We start from the raw sequence: 12,477 nt of genomic DNA, 5'->3' as shown, positions 1-12,477 counted from the left end.
ACCTGGAAGTTCTTGGGGCTTTGGATGGTGAGGAGGGAGGGGAGATGAAAAAGACAGGTGTAACACCTCAAGTGATTGTGTGGGATGGTGTCAAGGGTGTGGGGCAATTGAGAAGCAAACCAGGGTTTTGTGGAGGGAGCAGTTGCCATGGAATGCTGACAGGCATGTGGAGGGATAGATATGTTTGGTGACGGCATCATGCTGGTAGTGGTAGAAATAGAATTATTTGTTTAATCTGGAGGCTGGAGGAGTGGAAAGTGAAAACAACATGGAATCCTATCGTGTTCCTGGGGTGGAGGGAAAAGGGCTGAGAACAGAAGTGTGGGAAATGGGTCAGACATGATTAAGATCCTTCACTACAATGAGAGTGGATAATCCTTGGTTGAGGTTAAGGTGGGACATACCTGAAGTGCAGTTGTGGAAGGTTGCATTATCAGAACAGATGAGACTGTGTAGAGGGAGCTTTGATCTGTATCTAACCTGTGTTGTATCTACTCTGGAAATGTTTTGCAAAACAGTTCAAAGATAACTTTCCTGCGTTATAACTTAATGTGCTTTTTATGCTGCAATTTGGTATCTAAAATAAACATCAGCTTTGAGAAATTTTGTTCGTTCTTGTTAAGTTGTGCAAATAAATATTGCAAAAGATCAATCTTGCAAAGGGAGCTAGCCCGTGCACCACTGCCAATCTTTGACTTTGGTGTCCGTATCATGTCCTCAGTATAACTTATTAAGCAATCACCTCCTCACTCACTGCAGATTTTGACACAACATTCATCAAAAACACAAAGGATTTTGCTGGCTTTGACTTTCTGAAGGGAGGTGGCGCTGTCCCTTAAAGGACTGAGCCTTGGTTTTGCCTATGTTGAAAGAAGTCAGGTGCACAAACATCTGGTTCTTTTGAAATGGTAGAAATACACAATACAAAGTATTAACCAGAAAAGCACACTAATTGGATGAGATCAAAATCACTTGTCCAACAAACTCTCAGTCTGAGAGATGGTAATTCTTCTGGAGTCATGTTATGGCCTGATTTGAGGTGATGTTAACCAAGGCCATGTGTGCCTTCTCACTTAGTGGTGTGAGATTGTTGATCAATTTTGAAGAACAAGGGTGTATCACCTGGTGTCCTGGCCAATATTTATCCCTCAGTCAACATCATGAGAAACAACTTATTTGATCATTATTTCATTGCTGTTTGTGAGTGCTTTCTGAGTCCACATCAGTAGCTACATTTCCTACAACAGCAAGTATACTTCAAAAGTTGATTAATCATACATTAAACCAAGGCTCCTAGGTGGATATCTTTCAAAGCAAAGCAAGAGTCTTCACTATGATATTCTGGTTCATATTTAGCCTTCAACCAATGTCATTAAAACCTATTACCTGGCCGTTATCTCATTGTTTGTGGAAGATTTTGTTGTTAGGTGCTTCAGAATGTTCTGAGATTGTGGAGAATGCTGCCTGAGTTCAAGGCTTTTCTTTATATCTCTTGCTGTCCTTACAATCAGTTAAGCAGATAATCATTTAATTTTCAGGGAAGTTTCTTCCGTTTATATTATCCCTGTGAGGCCAGTGGGCAGGTGAAGCAGCCACGGTGGATTCCCCAATACGAGTACTGTGGAGGCCTGGCAGATTATCTGGATAGGAACAAGAGGTGGTGCGCCCCTGCACTCAATTTGGCATTCGGTGAGCATGGTTCAACAAAATGACTGAGATGGTGAGCTACATAATCAAGAGTTTAGAGCAGAAGTTCCCAAACTGCCCACTGGGGATATGAGGCACATTACTCAAGAGGGAGAGATTTATCGAAGTTGGGGGACACTGGGGGAAGTGCTGGATAATCCAAAGAGCGAGAGTCACTCGTACAGCCATCATAAACCAGAGAAGCTTCACTTTAAGATGCTCTTGGTATACTTCAGAAGTAGCTGTTGGATCACATAGAGCCACATACTTCAGGTCCACCAATTATCATCAGTTACTGTGCACTTCTGATGGGTCCATTGACCACATCTAAACATTGGTGTGATTTCAGATGCGCCAGATGGGCACAATTTAAGGTGTTAACTGTGGTTCACCTCTTAACGCAGTCACCTCTGTGTCAGAAAGTTGTGGCGTTCAAGTCCCACTGTAGAGTTCTGAGAACAAAATCCATGCTGCTATATATGGTGCCAGTACAGCTACACTGTTGGGTACTGTCTTTTGGATCTTACATTAAACCAAGGCTCCTTGGTGGATATCTTTCAAAGCAAAGCAAGAGTCTTTGCTATGATATTCTGGTTCATATTTAGCCTTCAACAGATGTCATTAAAACCTATTATCTAGCCGTTATCTCATTGTGGAAGTTTGCTCTGAATAAATTGGCTGTCACATTTCATAGAATCCCTACAGTGCAAAAATAGGCTATTTGGTCCATCAAGCCTGCACCAACAACAATCCTACCCAGGCTCTATCCATGTAACCCCACATATTTACCAAGCTAATCCTGCACTGACTAGACTACAGAAGGACTTCATTCTGTTGGTATGTCCAGAGAATGCTGCAAAGTGGAATAATGGGACTTGAGCTTATGTTATAAAACATGAATAGGAGCTTTACAGTTAAGATAAAGCATGATGTCCTGAAATGGTTTCAATTGCTTGAGTGAGTCAGAAAGTATATTTTCCCAATTTCTTTTTATTTTTCTCTTGGTTCTGGGTTTTTGTACAGTGCCTTCAATGGATGATGGTCGAGAGAACCTTGTCTAGTGCTGGAGGGTAAAGGGAGCTAGTCCATATACAAGATGTAGTGGCCAGGGCTTTGAAGCCTCATTATAATGCTAAAAATTATTTAAATAATTTCAAATAAGATGCATCTCAAGTCTGTAATTTTAAGTTGAAGCCAAAGTATTCATCCCACTAGCCATTAGATACTTTGGAAAGCTAGAAGAGAAACGAGGGTAAATAACGGAATTTTTCATTTTGATAAGCAGCATAATGTCTTTATGTATCACTTTTATCACTCTGTAGGTTATCATGAAGTTCCAGTTGAATGGAATGCTCCTTTCAAAACTGCGGAGAAGTACCCGCTGATTATATTTTCTCACGGTCTTGGGGCTTTCAGGTAAAATGACAATCCCAGTGACAATTGATTTTCATATCTGTACTTCAGGCTCTGTTTCTCACTGTGCCCCCCTCCCCCTCCCCCTCCCCCATCCCCACACTACCCTTATACCCCGTCACTCCCCTTCTTTGCTTAGTCTCACCAAAGGGTTTCTTCACTTATGTTCCAGGACTGATGAGGGATCCATCCTTGACTATCATCTCTTTATCCATCTTTGTTTCCTTTTCTTTCTTTTGTAACTCTCTCATTTATACTTTTTTTCATCCTCTTCCACTATTTTGTCTCTAACCACATGTCCTCCCTTACTTCCAGAGTGTTCCTGAATGAAGGGCACTGCATCTTCTACTGATTCTGCATATGCACTGGAAGTTGCCTCTTTAATGCTCCTTGCTTCTTGTATTACTATTCTCAAGAGTCTTCATTGGCAAGGACAAAGCAGCCAGATGTTAGGATCTGGGAGGACGATCATGGTGCTGAAGTATCTCACTGTTACATTCTGTTTCTTATGACAGGACTGTATACTCTGCTGTCTGCAATGAGATAGCGTCTCGGGGATTTATCGTCGCTGCTGTGGAGCACAGGTCAGTGTCTGTGAGGAGCCAGCACTTCTGTAATATTCCTATAGAGTCATAGTCATAGAGTCATACAGCGCAGAAAATGTCCTTTGGCCCATTGAGTCTGCACTGACAATAACTACCACTGAAGTCGCACTAATCCCATTTTCCAGCACTTGTCCCATATCCTTGAATGTTATGATGTTTTGAGCGCTCACCCAAATACATTTTAAAGGTTGTAAGTTTTCTGGCCTCCACTACCTTCCCAGGCTGTGCATTCCTGATTCCCACCACCCTCCGTGAATTTTTTTTTTCTCAAATCCCCTCTGAACCTCATGCTCCTTATGCTAAAACTCTGCCCCCTCATGATTGACCTCTCAACCAAGGGGAACAGCTGCTTCCTATTTACCCTGTCCATACTGCTCATAAGCTTATACACCTCCATCATGACGTGCCCCCCCCCCTCCCCGCCCACTCCACAGCCTTCTCTGCTTTTTTATAAAAAAATACCAAGCCTATCCAGTCTCTCCTTATAGCTCAAATACTCCCTCACAGGCAACATCCTGATGAATACCTTCTGTACCCCCTCTGGTGCAGTCACTTCCTTCCTATAGTGAGGTGACCAGAATTACAGTACTCCAGCTGTTTTCTAACCAACGTTCTGTACAGCTCAAGCATTACCTCCTTGCCCTTATACTCAATGTCACCACTGATAAAAGCAAGTGTCCCATATGCCTTCTTAACTATCCTAATCATCTGCTCTGTTAACTTTAGGGATCTGTGAATAAGTACCCCATAATCCATCTGTTCCTGTAGCTTCCTAGTATCCTGCTATTCATTAAATATTCCCTTGTCTTGTTACTTCTTACAAAATGCATCACCCTGCATTTATCACAGTTAAGTATCATCTGTCACTGCTCTGGCCATCTGACCAACCCATCTATAACTTCCTGTAACCTACTAGTTTCTTCTTTACAATTAACCACCCTTGGTGTCATCTGCAAACTTGATCATTATTCCCCCCATATCATCTATATCAAGGTCCCAACACTAAGCCTTGTGGTACACCACTGGGCACTGGCCTCCAGTCACTAACACATGCTTTGTGCCCTATTACTAAGCCAGTTTTGGATTCATCTCACCAAGTTTCCCTGAATTTCATGTGTTTTAACCTTCTCAATCAGTCTGCCTTGTGGGACTTTGTCAGAAGCTTTGTTAAAATCCATATAAACGACATCAACTGAACTTCCCTCATTTACACACAATCACATTTTTGGAAAATTCTATCAAATTTGTTAGACATGATATCCCTCTGACAAAGCCATGCTGACTATCCCTAATTATCCCATACCTTTCCCACCACCATGCCTGTCACAGTAGGACTAGAGGGCACAGCCTCAAGATGGGGGTGGGGGGGGTGGGGAGCGGGGGCAGTTTAGAACGGAGTTGAGGAGGAACTTCTTCACTCAAAGGGTGGTGAATTTCTGGAATTCTCTGCCCGTTGAAGTGGTGGAGGCTGCCTCGCTAAATATTTTTAAGACGCGGGTAGATAGGTTTTTGATAGGCAAGGGGATTAAGGGTTAGGGGGAGAAGGCGGGAAAGTGGAACTGAGCCACTTCAGATCAGTCATGAGCTTATTGAATGGCGGGGCAGGCTCGAAGGGCTAGATGGCCTACTCCTGCTCCTATTTCTTATGTTCTTATGTACAGTGCTGGGCCATGCAGTGTGTGATACCTGAACTGTGTGTCATGTGAATCCTTTTGACACAATGTAGATAAATGGAGTGTCACTTTGGATTTAATCTGTGCTGGAACTGCCCTGGAAGCTTTTGAGATGGTAGTGTGCTGTGTGCCTGTCAAGTGGAAAGTTTGAACATTCACAAGGCTAGAACGGATTTGTGGATTGGGTAAGAGGGTTCAAGCTTTACTCTTGCAGCACCCGTGATTGGAGCTGACTAACACACACTTGCAAAACCATATTCATAACTTTTGTTTCCTGATCTGTGACTCAGGTCTTACATTGTGCTCCTTCCAGTATAGAGGGAACTTTATTCTGTATCTAACCTGCACTGCACCTGTGCTGGGAGTGTTTGGCAAGCGTAAAGGTGGTTTTACTATTTATAAGGCTTTAATTATTTCTGAGACCCTTTCACTTTTTCTATTTTTATTTTGAATCAGAGATGAGTCGGCTTGCACAACCTTTTTTTTCAAGTCTCCAGTTGAGGATTTGGAGCAGCAAGTTGAAGCAACAACTTCAGCAGAACAGTTTGCCTGGAGACCTGAGTCACCCCAAGCCCACCCACCAACACTGGAGGAAGAATGGCTCCCGTATAGGAAACTGGTTAAGGGCGAGGATGAATTTTCCCTGAGGAATGAACAGGTGTGTGTTTAAAATCCAGGAATTAAAATGGAGGTCCAGCAGGTTTGCTCCCTTGAGTATTCCTATTTCAGTCTGGGCATTAGGAAAGGGGGCTTAATGCGTCAGGAAATCTGTTCCTTGACTCCCTGGTTATGTTTCCGTGCAGGAATGCTACTCTTACCCCACTTATCTAATGATTCTTAGCGGCTAATTTTAATCAAGAGAAAAAAATTGACAGAGCTAGAATATCTTCAGTTCCTCATTTGACATCTGTCAGCCAATTGGACTTTTGGAACTCAAAGGACCACATGCCTAGACTTTAACAGAAGTATTCATTATGTTTTCACTCATGCATATAAAACACTGTTTCTTCTACCTAAATAAGCAAATTAAGTTGATAGACTATTAGAAAAAGGGCACCACATTTTCAGTTCATGAGGACTGTTTATATTTCACGTTAGGTATTGGGATCTGTGTTACTTTTGAGAGCATCAATCCAAACAGAAACTGTGTCAAGTTGAATGGAAAAAGTGGTGGGGGGGGTGGCACTAATGCTTGTTTGGAGTTGATGGGCTGAATGGCCTCTTCTGTGCCATAACAATTCTGCGATTCTGTTATTGACAGAGCGCATTTGTACAGCACATTTCACAACCTTGGGACATCTCAAAGTGTTTACTAGCAATGAAGTGTTTTTCTGAAGTGTAGTCACTGTTGTAATATGGGAAATACAGTAAGAAGTCTCACAACACCAGGTTAAAGTCCAACCAGTTTATTTGATAGTAAATCCATAAGTTTACCTTCATCAGGTATGTGGAAAGTTCTGATCAGAGAAGGACATATAAAGGCACACACAGTTTGCAGAATACTGGTTAGAATGTGAGTCTTTACAGCTAACCTGCTATTCAAGTCTTAAAGGTGCAGACAATGTGAATGGAGATAGCATTAAGCATTGGTTAAAGAGATTTGTATTGTCTCCAGACAGGACAGTAAGTGAGATGTTGTAAGTTCAGGCAAGACATGAGGGTTACAGATAGTGCGACATGAACCCAAGATCCCGGTTGAGGTCGTCCTTGTGTGTGGAAGTTGCTATCAGTCTCTGCTCAGTGAATCTGCGCTGTCGTGTGTCATGAAGGCTCGCACTATCTGTCAGATTAGACTAATTGGCCATGCTGAATTGCTCCTTAACGTACTAAAATGTGTAGGTTAGATGGACTAGCCATGGGAAATGTGTGGGCTTACTGGTTAAGGTGGGGAATGAGCCTGGTAAGTTGTTCTGTCGGAGAGTTGGTGCAAACCCAATGGGCTGGAGCGCCTCCTTCTGCACTGTAGGAATTCTATGAGACCTCTTTCTAAGGAGGGAAAGGGTTGAAATATCTGGCATTAATTTTAAAAATGACAAGTCTATTGAATCATGGGGATAACAAGCCATTCAGCCCCTGCGCCTGTTCTGTTTATTCTATTTTATCTACCTTTGCTATGTACCCCTTGGCACCTTTACCTAATAAAAATTCATCATTATAAGTCTTGAAAATTTCACCCCCAACATCCGCAGCACTTTGGGGAGAGATTTCCATGGCCTTTTGTGTGAAGGAAAGCTCCTTGATTTTAAAAAATGATGCCCCTTCATCTGATTCCGCACCTGAGGAAATAATTTCTCTGCAACTAACCCTTGGATTTAAAAAAACATTTTAAATACCTCAATTGGAGCACACCTCAGCTTGCTGGACTCATGTGAGTACAAAGCATTGAGTACAAGATTGGGAAATCATGTTGCAGCCATATAGAACCTTGCTTAGGCCACACTGGAGGTAATTGCATGCTGTTCTGGTCACCACAGTACCAGAAGGACATGGAAGCTTTGGAGAGAGTTCAGAAAAGGTTCACCAGGATGTTGCCTGATCTTGAAAGTGTTGGCTCTGAACGGAGATTGAATAACCCAGAATTGTTTTCATTGGAAAGACAGAGGCTGAGAGGAGACCTGATAAATGATTACCAAATTAAGAAGTTTAGACTGAGTGAATAGTCAGACGCTTTGTCCAAGGATGGAAATGTCAATTACAAGGGAGCCCAGTTTCCAGGTGAGAGGGGGAAAGTTTATGGAGGTGTGTGGGGAAAGTTCTTCATGCAGAGAGTGGTGGGTGCCTGGACATGCTGCCAGCAGGTGGTGGAAGCAGGCACATTAGCAACATTTAAGAGGCATTTGGATGAGTACACGAATAGAAGGATATGTACTGAGTAAGGGCAAAAGGTTTCTTTAGTTTAGGTCGGGCATTATGATCGGCACATAAGAATATAAGAACATAAGAAATAGGAGCAGGAGTAGGCCATCTAGCCCCTCGAGCCTGCCCTGCCATTCAATAAGATCATGGCTGATCTGTCGTGTCTCAGTTCCACATTCCCGCCCTCTCCCCATAACCCTTAATCCCCTTGCCTATCAAAAACCTATCTACCCGCGTCTTAAATATATTGAGCGAGGCAGCCTCCACCACTTCAACGGGCAGAGAATTCCAGAGATTCACCACCCTTTGAGTGAAGAAGTTCCTCCTCAACTCCGTTCTAAACCACCCCCCCTTTATCTTGAGGCTGTGCCCTCTAGTCCTACTGTCCTTTCTGAGCGGGAAGAGCCTCTCCACCTCTATCCTATCCATCCCATTCATCATTTTATATGTCTCAATGAGATCTCCCCTCATTCTTCTAAACTCTAATGAGTACAAGCCTAGTTTATTCAGCCTCTCCTCATAGCTCAACCCCCTCAACTCCGGTATCAGCCTAGTAAACCTTCTCTGCACTCCCTCCAAGGCCAAAATATCCTTGCGTAAGTGCGGCGACCAAAACTGCACACAGTACTCCAGTTGCGGCCTCACCAGTGCCCTGTACAGTTGCAGCAAGACCTCCCTACTTTTATATTCAATCCCCCTCGCTATGAAGGCCAGCATCCCATTCGCCTTCCTGACCACCTGCTGCACCTGCAGGCTAGGTTTTTGCAACTCATGCACAAGGACCCTGATGTCCCTCTGCACCGTCGCATGCTGCAGTTTTTCGCCATGTAAGTAATAGTCCTTCCTACCATTATTCCTACCAAAGTGGACAACTTCACACTTGCCAACATTAAATTCCATTTGCCATTTCCTGGCCCATTCGCCCAGCCTATCTAGATCCTTCTGCAGACTTTCCACACCCTCCGCACAATTTGCCGTTCCGCCAATCTTGGTGTCATCAGCAAATTTCGACACCATACACTCGGTTCCCTCCTCCAGATCATCTATATAAATGGTAAATAGCTGAGGCCCCAGCACCGACCCCTGGGGCACTCCACTTGTCACCAACCGCCAATCCGAATAGCACCCATTGACCCCCACTCTATGCCTCACGGCACGGCTTGGAGAGCCAAAGGGTCTGTTCCAGTACTACTTTTTTTGGTCCTTGCTAATCAAATCTAATGATTTGGATGGGAATTTAGGAGGCATGGTTAGTGAGTTTGCAGATGACGCCAAGGTTGGTGGCATAGTGGACAGTGAAGAAGGTTATCTAGGATTGCGACAGGATCTGGATCAGTTGGGCCAGTGGGCTGACGAATGGCAGATGGAGATTAGGTAAATGTGAGGTAGGTCTTACTCAGTTAATGCTAGGGCGATGGGGAGAGTTATAGAACAAAGAGACCTGGGGTACAGATTCGTAGCTCCTTGAAATTAGATAGTGAAGAAGGCATTTAACATGTTTGGTTCATTAGGCTGAACACTGAATACAGGAATTGGGATGTCTTCTTGAACACAAAAACATAAGAAATAGGAGCAGGAGTAGGCCATCTAGCCCTTCGAGCCTGCCCCGCCATTCAATAAGATCATGGCTGATCTGTCGTGGCTCAGTTACACATTCCCGCCCTCTCCCCATAACCCTTAATCCCCTCGCTTATCAAAAACCCATCAACCCGCGTCTTAAAAATATTTAGCGAGGCAGCCTCCACCACCTCAACGGGCAGAGAATTCCAGAGATTCACCACCCTTTGAGTGAAGAAGTTCCTCCTCAACTCCGTTCTAAACCGCCCCCCCTTTATCTTGAGGCTGTGCCCCCTAGTCCTACTATCCTTTCTGAGCGGCAAGAGTCTCTCCACCTCTATCCTATCCTTCCCATTCATCATCTTATATATCTCAATGAGATCTCCCCTCATTCTTCTAAACTCTAACGAGTACAAGCCTAGTTTATTCAACCTCTCCTCATAGCTCAACCCCCTCAACTCCGGTATCAGCCTAGTAAACCTCCTCTGCACTCCCTCCAAGGCCAAAATATCCTTGCGTAAGTACGGCGACCAAAACTGCACACAGTACTCCAGCTGCGGCCTCACCAATGCCCTATACAGCTGCAGCAAGACCTCCCTACTTTTATATTCAATCCCCTTCGCTATGAAGGCCAGCATCCCATTCGCCTTCCTGACCACCTGCTGCACCTGCAAGCTGGGTTTTTGCGACTCATGCACAAGGACCCCGAGGTCCCTCTGCACCGTCACCTGCTGCAGTTTTTCGCCACGTAAGTAATAGTCCTTCCTACCATTATTCCTACCAAAGTGGACCACCTCGCACTTGCCAACATTAAATTCCATTTGCCATTTCCTGGCCCATTCGCCCAGTCTATCTGGATCCTGTTGTACAAGACATTGGTAAGGCCACACTTGGAATACTTTGTACAGGTCTGGTCACCTTATAGAAAGGATATTATTAAACTAGAAAGAGTGCAGAAAAGATTTATAGGATGCTACCGGGACTTGATAGTTTGAATTATAAGGTCAGGCTGGATAGACTGCGACTCTTTTCCCTGGACCGTAGGAGACTTAGGAATTACCTTACAGAGGTCTATAAAATAATGAAGGGCATAGATAAGGTAGATAGTCAACATCTTTTCACAAAGTTCGGGGAATCTAAAACTAGAGGGCATAGGTTTAAGGCGAGAGGGGAAAGATACAAAAGGATCCAGAGGGGCAATATTTTCACACAGAGGTTGGTGAGTGTCTGGAACAAGTTGCCAGAGGGTAGTAGTAGAGGCGGGTACAATTTTCTTTTAAAAAGCATTTAGATAGTTACATGGGTAAGATGGGCTTAGAGCAAGCGTCTCCAAACTACAGCCCGCGGGCTACATCTGGCTCACAGCCTGTGGGGTGGGATGGGATTCCCATCGCCAAAAACATTCCCGCGTCCGGAACCCCGCCGCTGACTCAGGACCCGGATGCGGGGACAGAAGCCACAGGCTGGACATCCGCTGCCGCTCCGCGAGGTGCCTGATGAACCCATGGGAATCCCCGCCCACTTTACCGGCCTATTGTCCTATCAGAGCTGCCGTCCTGTAACTGAAGTTCATTAAACGAATCAGCAGTTGAAACATCTGTTATCCAATTGCCGCTCTGCATTGACTGAATGACAGCTGCTTTATCCAATCCATAAGTTCCATCTGTCTGAAATGAGCGAGAACAATGGCGGCAGCAATTCAGACCAATTGTAGAGCAATGTGCTCAGTGCAACACCCATATTGTGATTGACATCTGCTGCAGCGAATTGCCGTGTGCTGCTGTAACGCAGTTCCCAATCGCAATGAATTTAAAATTAGTTGGCATGTTTTTTTAGAAAAATAACTTTATTATAAAAGTAACCCCTTAACTTTAGAACCATTTTCTTCTTTGGCCCGTGAAAATGTGTAAATATATGATGTGGCCCTCATACTGAAAAGTTTGGAGACCCCTGGTTTAGAGGGATATGGGCCAAACGCAGGCAGCTGGGAATACCTTAATGGTAAAAATTGGGTGGCATGGGCAAATTGGGTCAAAGGGCTTGTTTCCATGTTGTAAACCTCTTATGACTCTTTGTTCAAACTGACAGTATAACTGAACCTTTTAAGCCCTGGTATCATTCTGGTGTGTCCTATCTAACTATGCTGCAAAAGTTGGTGAATCCTAAGTACTGTACATCTAGGAAAGCTGGAAACTTGACCATAGCTCCCAGAGCTGATCTGTGTGTGATCAGAAGTTTAAAGGTTACAATGCTCAGAGGTCAGACAGATTGATGGAGATGAATCTGCAGGAAATGCTGCACCCCTGACCTCTGGTGGCAGATTCCAATATTACAGCAGCATAATAAAACGCAGGGCAGATATGGAATATTGCAGGATGAAAAGTGATCCTTTGGCCCACCAAGCTGGCAATAATGTATTCTTCAAAGGAGCCATGCAGTCTAATCCCTTCCTTCTCCAGGCACTTAAACATTTTTCAAAAAAATTAATTGTAATTTAGAGGAGGTTCACTGGATGTCATTCCTGGAATGAAGGGATTGTCTTATGAAGAAACAGGTTAGGCATATCCTCGTTGGAGTTAGACAAATGAGAGGTGATCTTGTTGAATCCTGTATGATTCTGAAGGGATGTGATGAGGGGGATACCCGGAGGATGTTTCCTGTTGTGGGGAGATTAAAACTAGGGGAGT

The 12,477-nt window shown here is 44.0% G+C and overlaps 1 protein-coding gene across 1 annotated transcript in view; it reads left to right on the top strand.

The window, feature by feature from the left end:
- Positions 1-12,477, top strand: part of LOC145357913 (platelet-activating factor acetylhydrolase 2, cytoplasmic-like) — a 41,753-nt gene that overhangs the window by 13,429 nt on the left and 15,847 nt on the right. Inside the window, exons 3-6 of the mRNA XM_080211483.1 lie at positions 1,539-1,689; positions 3,009-3,102; positions 3,615-3,683; positions 5,834-6,035. Coding sequence (XP_080067609.1) covers positions 1,539-1,689; positions 3,009-3,102; positions 3,615-3,683; positions 5,834-6,035 — 516 coding nt within the window. The remainder of the gene's footprint in view (positions 1-1,538; positions 1,690-3,008; positions 3,103-3,614; positions 3,684-5,833; positions 6,036-12,477) is intronic.

Source organism: Carcharhinus amblyrhynchos, chromosome 24 (assembly GCF_965287045.1).
Source record: "Carcharhinus amblyrhynchos chromosome 24, sCarAmb.v2.hapA, whole genome shotgun sequence".
Lineage (NCBI taxonomy): Eukaryota > Metazoa > Chordata > Chondrichthyes > Carcharhiniformes > Carcharhinidae > Carcharhinus > Carcharhinus amblyrhynchos.
This window is presented reverse-complemented; position numbering and strand designations above follow the sequence as displayed.